The sequence below is a fragment of the Pyxicephalus adspersus genome, chromosome 11, assembly GCF_032062135.1.
Source record: "Pyxicephalus adspersus chromosome 11, UCB_Pads_2.0, whole genome shotgun sequence".
NCBI lineage: Eukaryota > Metazoa > Chordata > Amphibia > Anura > Pyxicephalidae > Pyxicephalus > Pyxicephalus adspersus.
In genome coordinates this window covers 7,001,064-7,015,160 of record NC_092868.1, presented here as the reverse complement: position 1 = coordinate 7,015,160, position 14,097 = coordinate 7,001,064, and the positions used below count along the sequence as shown (strand labels likewise).

Sequence of the window (14,097 nt, the reverse complement as noted above, 5' to 3'; positions counted from 1 at the left end):
AAGAAACTCATTGTTCATCTTGTACATTTATTTTTTTAGAGTTGTTCTTCTGAATCCTAACATCAACACAAGCTGAAAAACAACATCACTCTTCAACCCAATACATTAACAATAATGAATCCATGGAAAAGCAAATACTTCATCAGGCAATAGACTTGTTTTTTGGATCACAGCTTTAGAGAGGAAGAGGACAGTCAATGTGATGTGGCACTTAAATTTAGCAATAGTTGATTTTGTTTTCACCTTTTTTCTGCTGTTTACCATTGCCCACACAGCCCTTGGTGGAAAATGGCCATTAGGAAGCTTCATGTGCAGGTTGACCACTATGCCTATTAATCTAAACTTGTATGCTAATGTTCTACAACTCACCATTATCAGTATTGATTGCTAGGGATGAGTTTGGTGAGTTTTTAAAACTCGGTCTCGCAGCGAGTTCGGTTGTTTTCACTTACCGAAATTATAAGCGAGAACGGCTGGTGTAAATTTGCTGATCAAGTTCGAATAAAAAAAAGATTGCGGGCTGTGCTGATCAATGAATGCAGTGCTCAGTAATCAGCTCAGTGTGCGATCCCCGGCACTAGAGGTTAAATGGGGACAAGTTTCCCAAGTCAAAACCTCTAGTGTTTTCTGATTGGCTGCGGAAAGCTTTCCCCAGCCAATCAGGGAGCACTAGAGATTTTAAATGGGGAGACTTGTCCCCATTTATCTTCTAGTGTCAGGGATTGTACACAGGATTTCCAGGGCTGCATGAAAGAATGCACCCTTGAGAATTCACTGCAATCCCGTAATTAACCTCTAGTGCCCAGGGATCGCAGTGGAACTGCAGATGAACTCTCAATGAAAAAACTTCATCTGCAGTTCAGTTCCCATGGTCACAGAGCTGATAAGTACAGCCCAGTGACTGTGGGAACTTTGCGGTCTCAGTTGATTGGAGGAGGCACCCGAGTGCCTCTAGTCAGCTATGACTGCAGGCGAACTCTCAATGGAGTTTCTCTATTGAGAGTTCATCGGCAGTTAAGATCCCATGGTCACTGGGCTGTACTTAGCTGCACTGTACTTAGCTGTACTTAAAACATGTAGTATCAGTTGGATTTTCCTTAGCTGGGAGCCTGATGTATATCAACAGCTGAATCAACCCTATTCTCTATGTCTTTGTGGGTCAAAATTTCACTATAAAATTCTGCAAATCCATGCACGCTGTATTTGAAAATGCTTTTGTGGAAGAATCTACGAAATTGGATTATGAACTAGGAGTAAGAACATAGTAGCATTTTCAAATGTTTGATCCTCAGCAGAGAATTGTTCCTATATACTTGATGTTTTGCTTTTCTTACCAAAAATTGCTAATATTATTGTAAACTCAACTCAATCATGTTAGACCAATTTATTAAAGTTCTCCATGACTGGAAAAGATAGATTATCATAGGGGAACCTCGGGGATCCAGCAAGCAATGTTTTGCTGAAAATCATTTGCTATCATTTGGCAAATGTTTTCAGTCCTGGACCAGATTTATTCTAGGTTTGTTGGTTTGTTAGAGAACCAAGGTTCTCCAATCTTCTCCAGTATTGGAGAGCTCTAAGAAAACAGGTCCAAGAATATTGTGTTCTTGAGAAATAGCTTTTTTTTAGGAAATTAAGCTGGTGCAGTGTGGTTTGACTAGGACAGCTGCAATGAGGAAGCTTCATAAACAGAGAACAAACTTTTTTCCACTACTATGTGTCTGCAGTTTAAATATCACATAAATAATTTTCTTCTGTCATCTTTTACGAGCAGATAACCATTGAGGAAGGTTGAGAATTGTTAAACGGTAAGAAGAGATTTCATTAACCTTTATCCTTGCACAAGATCTGTAAGTTCACATTTCCTACATATATTTTCTTATTTCATATCAGCTGTATGATGTTGTGTTGCTTAACTTTTTCAGTTTTTATAGATTAATTAGTTGTATGAAGTGTTAAGTGTTGCTTTTTAAGGGAAAATGAGGGTGGCAGTGGGAGGTTGGGAGTAGACCTAAAAAAGAATTGAAAGTGAGAATATTTAGATGAATGGAAGTAGATAATAATCTACTGAAAAAAACTTATGTCTCAAATAAACTTGGGTTCACACAAAAACTATTGCATTTTATAACATAAGGCAAGGTTCTGGTTAGCAGCTATTGTGACTTCATAAGAAATCTCTGGGAGGTTTGCAACTGATTTGCCAGCTCAAATATAATACAGTAAATATCCATTGCCCCTGGTCACCCAATAATTTAAAGAAATAAAATATATAGCACCCCCAATATCAATTGGTGGGTTTACTACAGTGTTTAGAGCTCTTAAACTGACCATACACTAGTTAAAGTGGGCATAAGCATTGAATATTGACTAGCTTAGCTGACATTAAACAGGGAGCACTCCCTAAAAACCATCAGCCAAGTGCGTGACCCGTACATTGGCTGGTGGTTGATGTTCCCTTCTGAAGGTTGGTCGAACATAGAACAAGCAAAGCAGATTGATGTTCATTTGATATCTTGATTAAATATTGATAGTGAATGCTTTACTTAATATTGGATTACTGTTAGATTTGATATATTGAGCATGACCTGTGAAAAGCGGAGTATATATTATAGATCAGTGATTCTCAATTTTGTTTAATTTGGGGAACTCCTTGAAAACACATTCAGGTTTTTATGGAACCCCATACATTATCCACAACTCACAGTACATAGGTGTGGTGGTTGGGGGCTGTTGGGAAGAATGAATCTTACATTACTGGGAAGTCTGCCATTATTACAGATAGTCAAAAACGATCAGATAAACTGACCTGAGAGGCAAACATTGCTCATTGCTCAAAGAACCCCTAGTAACCTCCACAGAACCCTGATTAAGAAACACTAGTATAAAATATAGGAATAAAGGTAATGTGCCTCCATTGGGCTGCAGATTGAAAAAGAAGGATGTCAATATCACATATATTTTAAATGGTTTTTTTATTGATAGAGGCATCTAATTTGGAAGGCATATGTGGGAATGTAGTGATCATTGTAAGACATACTATATGGGAAATGCTCTTACCCTGGAAATTACCTTCAGATTTTTTGTGTCCTCCACCACTGCTACCAAGATAGGAGGTGGTGGAAATATCCAATATGTTAGAGTTGTCACCAGAACAGTGAGTTTAATAAGGGACACATGTTCCAGGTACAACTATTTTAGAGAACTCCCATGATCTTAGATAATTTTCCATCTCACTTTTGAGACTTTAGCATTGGCCAGTGTACTTCAATGCTCAGAAGACCATCACTGTAGGTCCAGCCGAATCAGTAAATTTCATCAAACAATTGACTGCCACAGATCAATAATATTTATTTTGAATACAGAGTTGGATGAGCAGTTTACTCATCAGAATTATTAGATTAATATATGTTTTTTTTTAAAGATGCCACCATAATTGCACATCTATTAAACTATCATAATGACTTCTCCATTAATATAAGAAGCCATTTGGTAAAGGAAAATGGTTTGCTGGTGATATATAGGTCCTATATAGCTGGACACTATAAATCCAGCTGCTTCAGCCTTAGTATTGTGCCATTTTGATATTTTAATGTGTGTAATGGTTTTATTTTTACTATTCTTGCCATCTAACCCTGGCCTGTCACAGAATGCATACATTATTTCCAGACCACTTCCCAATTCTTTGAACATTTGGGAGAAAAAACATTGCTTAACTTCCTGAGCTTTTTTCTTCTAGAAAGTGATGTCGAAGTAAGTGTTGTGAAAATAATGATGACTACTTGATTAGTTATAACCAAGCAATTAAAGTTATTTGGACTTAACAAACATTTTTCCTACACCTGTTTAGTGTTCCTGTTCAATACAAGCAACAAAACCTAGTTGACCAAGTTGCTATGAAATTATTTAATTAATTTGTATATTGTTTGCCTTCACTACATTAAAATATCAAGTAATGTTCAACAAGTTTGTGATCATCTGCCAAGCCATTAGATGGGATGGGACTCCTTGGCCTTTTGCAACCTTTTTTTGGAGCAATATATTTTTGTTATAGCATTTTTACATCTATCTGTCTTTATATCAATAAATATTACTATATGCTTGTATACCTTGTACCTTGAAATTACTAGGGATTGAAGCCAGCGAGATTTTAAAATTCGTTCTCTCAGCGACTCAGACCGTTCTTGCTTACCGAACATGTAAGCCAGAACGGCCTGTGTAAATTCGGCCGTCGAGATCAAATTTTTTGGTACCTGCAAGAGCAATCAGGGGAGCCGAGCTGACAGCTTTTGCAACCCTGTGGTATGTGTTCTTGGATAGAATGCAGCTGTGGGAATCATCCTGTTATGACTTCCTTCTGATGGGTCTGCAAAATTGATTTGCCTAAATTTCACGGACGCATCGGAAGTTGGAGGAAATGTTCGTGAGAATGTCAGAGGCATTCTCGCTCACCTCTAATATTTGCATACAATTCTATTGTCAGAAATGGCCAATTTAGATAAAAAACATTTCTGCCTCTTTTACACACTATTGCTTTGTTATACCATGTAGGGAATATTTCAAACTAAAAAAAATCATATGAGCAAATGAAAATATTATTTTTGATACATGGATCATATCTAACCCACAGCTTATCATTCAAATCATACATTTTTTCAGAGAAATAGCTTAGACTTCTTACTATAAAGATCAGACAACGCCATAACCAAGAAAGGGTAGCAGTGTGTTGGGTGAAAACGCATTGCTAAGCTAAATAATCAGATACCTTCTATCAGAAACCACCCAACTTCAGGTAAGGACAGAAATAGTATGAAAAGAATACGGAAGGGATTATAGACAGTTTACAAAAATATAATTTGAAGAAATATGGGGAAAGAATATTTCTACAAGATAGTTAGAATTGTGTGGTTATTTCTACAAGATATAAATAATTAGGTTACTTGGTAAGCAGTCAACAGCATATGTGTCTTTACTTGGTACAACAAATCGTATACTGTATGGTGGGACGGCACAGGAATGTATTATTTTATATGTAATATTGGAAAATATCTAATGTTTTCTTGTGTGTAAAAGAGTCTGTTGATAGAGTTTGACATCATAATAACATTTCTAGGTAGTATTAGGTTACCGTGGGTCTGCCAAAGATTTATTTCTGAATACAGTCATAACAAGTGGTGGCGTAATGTTCACTACAGGCTTATAAAACATTCTTTGAACATCATCAAACACGTTTACTAAGAATACTTTACAGTGAGCATGTTGCAAAGCTAAACTTTCAATAGAATTTAAATAGGCTGATGGGTATCTTGGGAAGGAAATGCTGCTAACTCTGTATGTTGGCAACTCCCTGTACTATAAAATTAATGTTTTCTTTTTAATATGTTATCGGTAGTTTGAATAAACCACTGGAAACTTTTAAATTACAGAATTAAGTAGCAAGGTACAGTGTGTGTTGTAATTCCCCCATTGGTACATTTTTGGAAGTTTAAAACACCTTTAAAGATTTTGTTTGTGTTGTTTATTACACTTTTACATGTTTTGGTTTTTATTTTGAAGGACATTATACCTTGACACCTGAGATTTGATACATTTGAAAATATGGAGACCAACACCACCAATGCAAGTCACACTGATGATGCTTCCCACAACTTTCCTAATAAAACCCTTATCATTTTATTCCTGACGGCTTTATCTGGGATAATTCTGCTGGGAACAACTGGAAATGGACTGGTCATCTGGTTTGTTGTATTCAGGATGAAGAAGACGGTCAACTCTGTTTGGTTTCTAAGTTTAGCTCTTGCTGATTTTACCTTCTGCCTTTCTCTGATTCTAAATGCCACTTACATAGCTCTGGGTTACTGGCCATTTGGAACATTTATGTGCAAGCTGAACCTTCTTGCATTACACCTCAATATGTCTGCCAGCGTTTTACAACTTACCATCATCAGCATTGATCGTTGCATTTCTGTAGTTTTCCCTGTTTGGTGTTGGAATCATCGCACTCCAAGACTGGCTATAAAAGTTATACTTGCTGTTTGGATTGTATCTTTACTAATCAATGTACCTTACTTCATCAAGACAGATACATTTAAATATGATGAACTTCAGCATTGTTTTATAAATTTGTCACTGGAAGAAGCACAAGTAATAATAAGATTTGTTGTATTGTTTGTTATACCATTTACTATTATTTTTATCTGTTACACTCTGATCCTATTGCATGTTCGGAAAAGTGGCAAAGCAACATCTACCAAACCTTTTAAAGTTATTATTTCCGTTATCATTTCCTTCTTTGTTTGCTGGTTTCCCTTTCATGTAACGTTACTCATAGTTTACAATGGAAGCTACACATTGTCTAACCATTTAGGATTTATTCCTAATATAGTTGTACATGTATCTTTTTTGATGGCCTGTTCAAACAGCTGTATTAATCCTCTTCTCTATGTATTCGTTGGCCAAGACCTCAAGGAAAAATTCTGGATCACCATCAAATCTGGATTTGAGAGAGCTTTCACTGAGGACATCAACCAGACTTATCCAAAGAGAGAAATAAATGCACCTGCTCATGAAATGTGACAGCATTGCTTCCACAAGTATTAATAGATGATTTGCCAACATCTGCAGATGCAAACTAAAGCACTTCATTTATAAAAAGAATCAGGTTGTGTTCTTCTTAGGGTAGTAGCCTGATAGCCGGATTGCCTGTTGCTTAGCCATTTATGCTCCAGAGATATCAATGTTCCTACAATGGATTATTTGTATATTGGAACAATTTTGTAAGGAAATACATTTTGTAATTTATTTCATTCTGATACAATTGTTTCTTCATCAGACAAAAGATCTATTTCAGCAACAACAGTATAGACCATAATGTACCAAAAAAGAACCTTTTTTGATATTAGATACACTTTAATTGGTGCTTCATTATGTAAAAAGTCAAGTATATAAAATAAATGTAAAGGTATAAGGAAACATTAAAGACAAAGTTGACGTTTAAGATTGATCTCAGTCACTATGCAGAAATTGCATAGTTCAAGGTATACCCTTAATTGGCAAAGTCCTTTGCCTAGTTCTGAAATAGTTCTGAAAACCTACATATTTATACATAGAGCTACACAAATGAGCAGTGAAATATAAGTAATTAAACAAAAAAACAGCCTAAAACAGCCTAATAAAAGTTGTTTCATAAAGCCACCTACCATATATCAATAGACAGAAGACGAAAATAGATTGGGATGATTGTTAACACCATAAGGATGGTGGTAGATATCTGAGAATAGAGCTGGTAATGTGCCCCAGTACCACTCTGTCTCTCTCCCTGAAAGGGAAACAATGAGCCACGTGTCTTTTCACACCAGCACTTCTATTTTACAGATCTTTACCACCACCAGATGATTCCTAATTTACCTCCCGGTGATTAATAATCCCCTTCCCATCCCTCACCTGTTTTAGGGCGGTCCAATGCCTCTCTCCCTATAGCAGCAGCTCTTTGCTTCCCCCTCTTAGATATTTTCGACCCTCTGGAATTTAATACAAATTCATAGCCTCCAATTACCTCCCTTATCCTGAGGATGCGGAATTTCACACTGTAAAACTAATGGGGTCTGATTTATTAAAGCTCTCTGAAAATGGACAATTGTGGGAGAACTTTGGTGATCCATCAAACCTAGAATGGTCCAGGATTAAAAACTTTTGACAGCAAATGATTTTTAATCCACCCTAGCGGTATTCCCGAGTCTGACTCGGGGTGGATTTTACATACTAAAATAGGTATTCCCGAATCAGACTCGGGGTATCTAAAAGCAGAAAAAAGCCCACTTACCTTACTCCGTCGCTGTCCCCTGGCATCCTGCTGGTCCCTCAGGTCCTGGGGGCACGTCTGCCTCCTCCGATCACCAGCTTCACAATGCAGAGACATGCTACGGGGATTCCTGGTGACGTGGGTGCATGCGTTCATGATAAAGTTGTTATGTATTTGATAATGTACATGAGATAATCTATTTTTTTTATTTTACTTTAGTATATGAATTTAAATTTGAACAATTTGCACTTTTTTTTACATTTTACACTTTACTTTTGTATGTAACTGTCTTTTTTGTGGTTATAAATAAAGTTTATAAAGGAAAAGAAAACCACCTCAGATCCTTCAATTATGGTCTATCCTCACCAGCATGTCTCACCAACAATAATGTTTTGCCAATATTGATATATATCTTTCTAACACATATTGAAATTTCATGTGATCTTCCTGGAAGGATTAAACTTATCCTGGTTATAAATGATTCTTAGCCAGCAGTGGTCAAGAGCTGGCCATGGTATAACTGTGGAATTTAAAACATGGCTCCAATCTGCCATCACTACCAAAACTTGTTGTATTCAACACATTTGTGATCATCTGCCAAGCCATTAGATGGCATAGATTGGATGGGACTCCTTGGCCTCTTGAAACTTTTTTCTGCAGCTAAGTATTTTTGTTATTGCAGTTTTACATATATCTTTCTTTATATCAATAAATATTACTGCATCTTGGTATACCTCGAATTTGAGCCATCAATATTTATATAAAATCCCAGTGCCATAAATGGCCCTTTTAGATATAGACCATACAGCAATGGAAGGTAGGCATTATGCTAAATTTCTGCTTCTTTTCCAAAATATTGCTTTGCCTTACAAACTGAAATAAAGTCATATGAGTGGATGGAAACATTATTTTTGATACAGAGATCATATCCAACCCATAGCTTATCATTTAGAACATTACTTTTTTTTAGATAATTAGTATAGACTTCTTACTAAAGATCAAACAATGCCATACCCAAGAAAGGCTAGCAGTGTTCTGTGTATACATGTTGCTGAGCTAACTACTCAGATTTTTACCAGAAATTCTTCCAACTTCAGGTAAGGACAATAATAGCATGACAAAGATTATGGAAGGAATTTAAGACAGTTTACAAAAATAAATATCTGAAGAAATCTGTTGAACAAGTTTTCTAGAAGATATAAATAGACATTTATGTGACGTTTTTGTAATATTTTTGTAATATTTAAATATTAAATTTATATTATATTTTTGTATATGTATTGGGAAATATTTAAAAATTGTGTGTAAAACAGATTCTAGACAGAGTATGTCATCTATATATTTTTTCTAGGCAGTTTCAGGTAACCATGGGTCTGCCAAAAATGTAATTTTGAAAAACAGGCATACCTATTGATGGATATATATCTTGAAGTTATGTTTACTACAGGTCTAGATAACATTCTTTGAACATCGTCCACCCATTTTCTGAAGTCTAAAATGTTTCATAATAACTTTAACATGTTTTGGTTTTGATTTTGAAGAACATCAAAACGTAGCGTCGGAGATCTGAGATTTTTAAAAAAAAGTGGACACCAACACCACTGAGGCAAATTACACTGATGAGGACTCCTATAACATTCCTTATAAAGTCCTTTTTTTTTTTATGACAGCTTTATCTGTGATCATTCTACTGGGAACAATTGGAAACGGTCTGGTCATCTGGTATGTTGGGTTCAGGATAAAGACGACGGTCATCTCTGTCTGGTTTCTAAGTTAAGCTCTTCTTGATTTTACCTTCTGCCTATTTCTGTCTTTCCGTCTTACAACTCACCGTCATCAGCATTGACCGTTGCATTTCTGTAGTTTTCCCTGTTTGGTGTCGGAATCATCGCACCCCAAGACTGGCTATAAAAGTTGTCCTTGCTGTTTGAATTGTATCTTTTCTATTCAATGTACCTTACTTCATCAAGACATATACATTTAGATATGATGAATTTCAGCATTGCTATAGAGATTGGTCACTGGAAAAAGCACAAGTGATAATACGATTTGTTGTATTGTTTGTTATACCATTTACTATCATTTTTATTTGTTACACTGTGATATCATTGTGCATACGGAGAAGCTGCAGAGCTTCATCTACCAAACCTTTTAAAGATATTATTTCTGTTATCATTTCCTTCTTTATTTGTTGGTTTCCCTTTCATGTATTTTGCATCATGGGTTGCTATGAAAGCTACACATTGTTTTATCATTTAGGATTTGTTTTTTTAGTAGGCGTATATCTGAATTGTTGGTCCTTTCGAACAGCTGTATTAATCCTCTTCTCTATGTTTTAATTGGCCAAGACTTCAAAGAAAAATTCTGGAGGACCATTAAATCTGGATTTGAGAGAGCTTTCACTGAGGACATCAACCAGACTTATCCAAAGAGAGAAAGATCTGTACTTGGTCATGAAATGAACTAAATGTGACATACTGTATATAAAGATGAGTGTTATTTAGTAAATATTGGATGATTGATTGGATGATGGATGATTTACAATTGGAAATGTAATCACTTTATTTATAAAAAGAATCAGGTCATATTTTCTGATCAAAGTTCAATAATAGTCAAATGGTTGTTATATATTTTTAGGTATAACACAGGGAAGTTTTTTCCTTGTGTGCGTGTGTGTGGTCACTTTCCTTGGAGGTATTTGATAGCCGGGTATCCTATTGCTTAGCCATATATGCCCCATATGAATTAATGTTCCTACCCTGGATTATTTGTATATTGAAAATTTATATTGAAACAACTTATATGGAAATAAATATTGAATTTTACTCTATTTGTGTTCATTGTCCTATTCATTAGGAATATCCTAATATCCTAAAACTGTTCCCAAATGTATACTACAATTATGAATGCAGCTGTTTTCCAAAGATTTGGCTTTAGAATCCACATTAGTTCTGTGTCTCTTCATAGTTTCTGTCTGTTACCACCAAGGCTAGAGCTCTGAAAAGACCATCCAGGCCATGGCTTAGTTTTGCATGGTCACAAAAGGGTGAGCTTAGACCTTCCAACTGCACAGTTTTGGATGGTACAGACTGCTCAATCTCTATGGGCTGGGAGCTGCTATACCCGCCAGAACGGTACAGCTGGAAGATCTGTGGCACAGGGAGCCTTCTGGTTGGATGTAATCAGTGGTAAGTCGATATTAGTGGGTGTTTCTCCACTTACTAATTGGTCCTAAATACTACAGCCACCTCTTCAATATGAATATGTAAAAAGAAAGAAGGTTAAAGAAAAGTTGTTTGACGCTACCAGGTATTTGTACATAATGGATCAATACATAATTACAAACATTGTTGACTTGTTTCATAGGACCTGGGTGTTTAATATGCTATACATATGTGCTCCTAATAATCAGGAAAAACACACAAGGGGAGTTAGGGGACCGAATTTCACCGTGTATAAACTGACACCTTTCGCCACAGGAAGGCTTCTTCAGGGATATATTATTATATTATATATAGAAGGTATAAAAAACCAATTGTTGATACAGTCAATTTGATATTTTTGTAAAGTTTATATAACATAATAATTACCAATATAGAGCAATACCGTATACAGTTGTACAGACATTATTTATATAGTTAATACAAAGATATGTAGAAACTGAATATCATTAGAAAAACAATAAACAAGGTAAATTCGTATCAGATATGTGAACAACGCAAAAAGGTAGTAATAGTGAGTGCTAAATTGGATGCTAGAAGGCTCACTTGCTGGTGTTGCTGTATATATATATATATATATATATATATATGGGAGTCTTAAGAGTCTTAAAGTATTATGTGTTAGTTGGTACATACCTAGGATAAAGTGTACTTTTGGTACATATGCAGTGTTCAATATTCAGATCAAAAAAGTACATCTTCAAACATTAAGAGGATATTTCATCCAAATTCAGAGAAAGTGCATTCATCCATTCATGTTCACTGGTTAATGATATGTGGACAGAACTTCCTCGTGTTTCAGTGATTCTATGCAGCTCTCAGCTCAGTCACTTACATTCCTGAATCCTAAGGAACAATAATCTACACAGCGGGTGACAGTCTGTTGTACCGAGCCACTCACTGCTGCCCTTATTCACTCTCTGTGGATCTTCCTCAAAGTGAAGTTATATGTAGTATCTCCACCAAGGTGAAGACGAATGCCTTTAGCATTCTCGCGGAAATTTCCTCGAAGTTCCGATGGATTCACAAAATTTTGGTAAAAATTTTGCGAAACCATCGGAAATCCAGGAAATCACTATAGGAGGATTTACCGCAGCTGCATTCATAAATACAACCGTGGGAATCCTCTTGTCAGTGAGTGATCCCCGAGCACTACAGGTCAGAATGAGGGCAAGCCCTCATTATGACCTGTAGTGTCTGGGGATCTCCCACTAAGAGGAGGATTCTCATGGCTCCATTCATAAATGCAGCCGCAGAACTCTTCCTCTCAAAGTGAGTCATGCGGCTTGAGTTTTTGAATGAACACGGCCGCGGGAAAAATCAGAGGACTCCTGTGTTCCTGGATAGAGAAACTCTATCAAAGAACACGTACAACTAGTAAAGGGCTGTAAGAGCAATCAGGGGAGCAGTGCTGACAGCTCCACTCCCCTGATTGGCCTTGCAGGTCCCAAAAATTCAGTCTCGCCCTACCAATTTACAAAGGCCACTCTCGCCTACATGTTTGGTAAGCGAGAACGACCCAATTCAAATTTATTAAATTCGCTTGCTCTTCCCTACAAGCTACAACCTCACAGTCAGTCTGAAAATAGCCTTAAGAGCTTTCTTCTTTTAAGGCAGTTGGGAGGTAGGGGGTGGCACAAGTTAGCTGGCCTAGGGGAAAAAATTTACAAATCTGGCTCTTACTACGACAAATGTCCAGTTAACAAAGAATGTGGAAGTAATGTATGTCCCAAAGCTCTTTTGTAATACAAATTTATTTTTACATTCCATCCTGTATAGTGACCCTTGCAACTTCAAGCCAATATGTGCCAGCAAGATTCTCCTTTGGTCTGTATTTCACCACCTTAGCCAGTAAAAATGCAACCCGTTTTCAATGTAATATTAGGAAACAGATTGTATTCCAAGTATTTTTTTCCAAAAAAAAGTGCAGTTTCATATAAAACAATATGGTAAGGAGTTATGCAAAATGTCAGTTTTCCAAAATATTTTCTCACACAGTACAAAAGCTATCACTAAAAATAAAGTCAATAATGAGCCAATAGACATGTTCTTTTGATATAGAGATTATATCTAAACTGTGGCTTATCATTTAAAACATTATTTTTTAGATAAACGACTTTTTACCATGATCCAACTGGTATTATCAGACAGTGTCATAGCCGAGACTCAAAACAGGGTAACAGAGTGCTGAGTGTATACCCATTGCTGAGCTGTGCCGGAGCTAAAACCAGAAAAAGTCCAACAAAAACCACCCGACTTCAGGTAAGGACAATAGCATCTTGTAAAGAATACGAAAGGGATCATATTTAAAAAAAAATATTGGATGGAATCTATTGCACAATTCTTTTTCTACAATATATAAATAGATAGGTTACTTGGTGGGCACTCAGCAGTTTATTGTGCCATCCTAGTACACTTGTGTATTGGGATGCCTTGGGTATTTCAATATATTATATTAAAAAGTAATATATGCATAGGAATTTATTTAAAGTTTCCTTCTGTCTAAGAGTATCTTAAGACAGAGTGTGTCATCTATAATAACATTTCTAGGCAGTGTTAGGTTACCATAGGTCTACTAAAGATATAATTATATTATATTTCCTCTGTGATATGATACGGTTATATTGAATAAACCACTGGCTCCTATTTACGTACAGAATATAGCTGAAAGGCATTGTAGGGTTGATTTCCTTAAGAAATTTAGGCTGTTCACTTAGCAAGGTAGTTTACTTTTACAAGGTGGTTTTCCACTTAGCTTAGTTAACAATATGAAGCTTTGGTGACATCCACCAACTGATCATTTGCAACAAAAATCATTTTTTTTCTCCCTTAATGTTTTATTGCATGTCATTTGGTATACTTGCATTATTTAGTTAAAATTGCTTTACTAAGTAAAAATTGGTTTTGCTAAGCACCCAGTTTGAACTTTTTACTAAATCAACTCATTTGTTGCAGGATAAAGAATAGAGGGGAGAAAGTACATTGGCCCTGATTCATCAAGCCAAATCGTATTATCGATCGCGCAGTCGTATTAGCGATCCGGAATCGTGCGCGATCGCGCTATTCAACAACCGAAAA

The 14,097-nt window shown here is 36.1% G+C and overlaps 2 protein-coding genes and 1 pseudogene across 3 annotated transcripts in view; all 3 read left to right on the top strand.

Annotated features, from left to right (window-relative positions):
- The first annotated feature begins 1,005 nt into the window (after positions 1 to 1,005).
- LOC140340966 (N-formyl peptide receptor 2-like) lies at positions 1,006 to 8,129 on the top strand. 2 transcript variants are annotated; one of them, XM_072426446.1, is made up of 2 exons: positions 1,006 to 1,808; positions 5,554 to 8,129. In XM_072426446.1, exon 2 carries the CDS (start codon positions 5,596 to 5,598, stop codon positions 6,571 to 6,573), a length of 978 nt encoding a protein of 325 aa, XP_072282547.1. In that variant the 5' UTR covers positions 1,006 to 1,808; positions 5,554 to 5,595; the 3' UTR covers positions 6,574 to 8,129. The 2 variants fall into 2 exon arrangements, with proteins under 2 accessions (XP_072282547.1, XP_072282548.1); XM_072426447.1 differs by having other exon boundaries at positions 1,006 to 1,850.
- Positions 8,130 to 8,578: 449 nt separating this feature from the next.
- LOC140341218 (formyl peptide receptor 2-like) lies at positions 8,579 to 10,592 on the top strand (annotated as a pseudogene).
- A 2,261-nt stretch (positions 10,593 to 12,853) lies between these two features.
- The window catches only part of LOC140340859 (N-formyl peptide receptor 2-like), a 6,335-nt gene continuing 5,091 nt past the window's right edge, over positions 12,854 to 14,097 (top strand). The window contains exon 1 of the mRNA XM_072426278.1: positions 12,854 to 13,281. The gene's annotated coding sequence lies outside the window, so the exon portion shown is untranslated. The remainder of the gene's footprint in view (positions 13,282 to 14,097) is intronic.

Excerpts from the sequence above, each read along its gene's own strand:
- LOC140340966 (XM_072426446.1), top strand. The coding sequence starts at position 5,596 with ATGGAGACCAACACCACCAATGCAAGTCACACTGATGATGCTTCCCAC.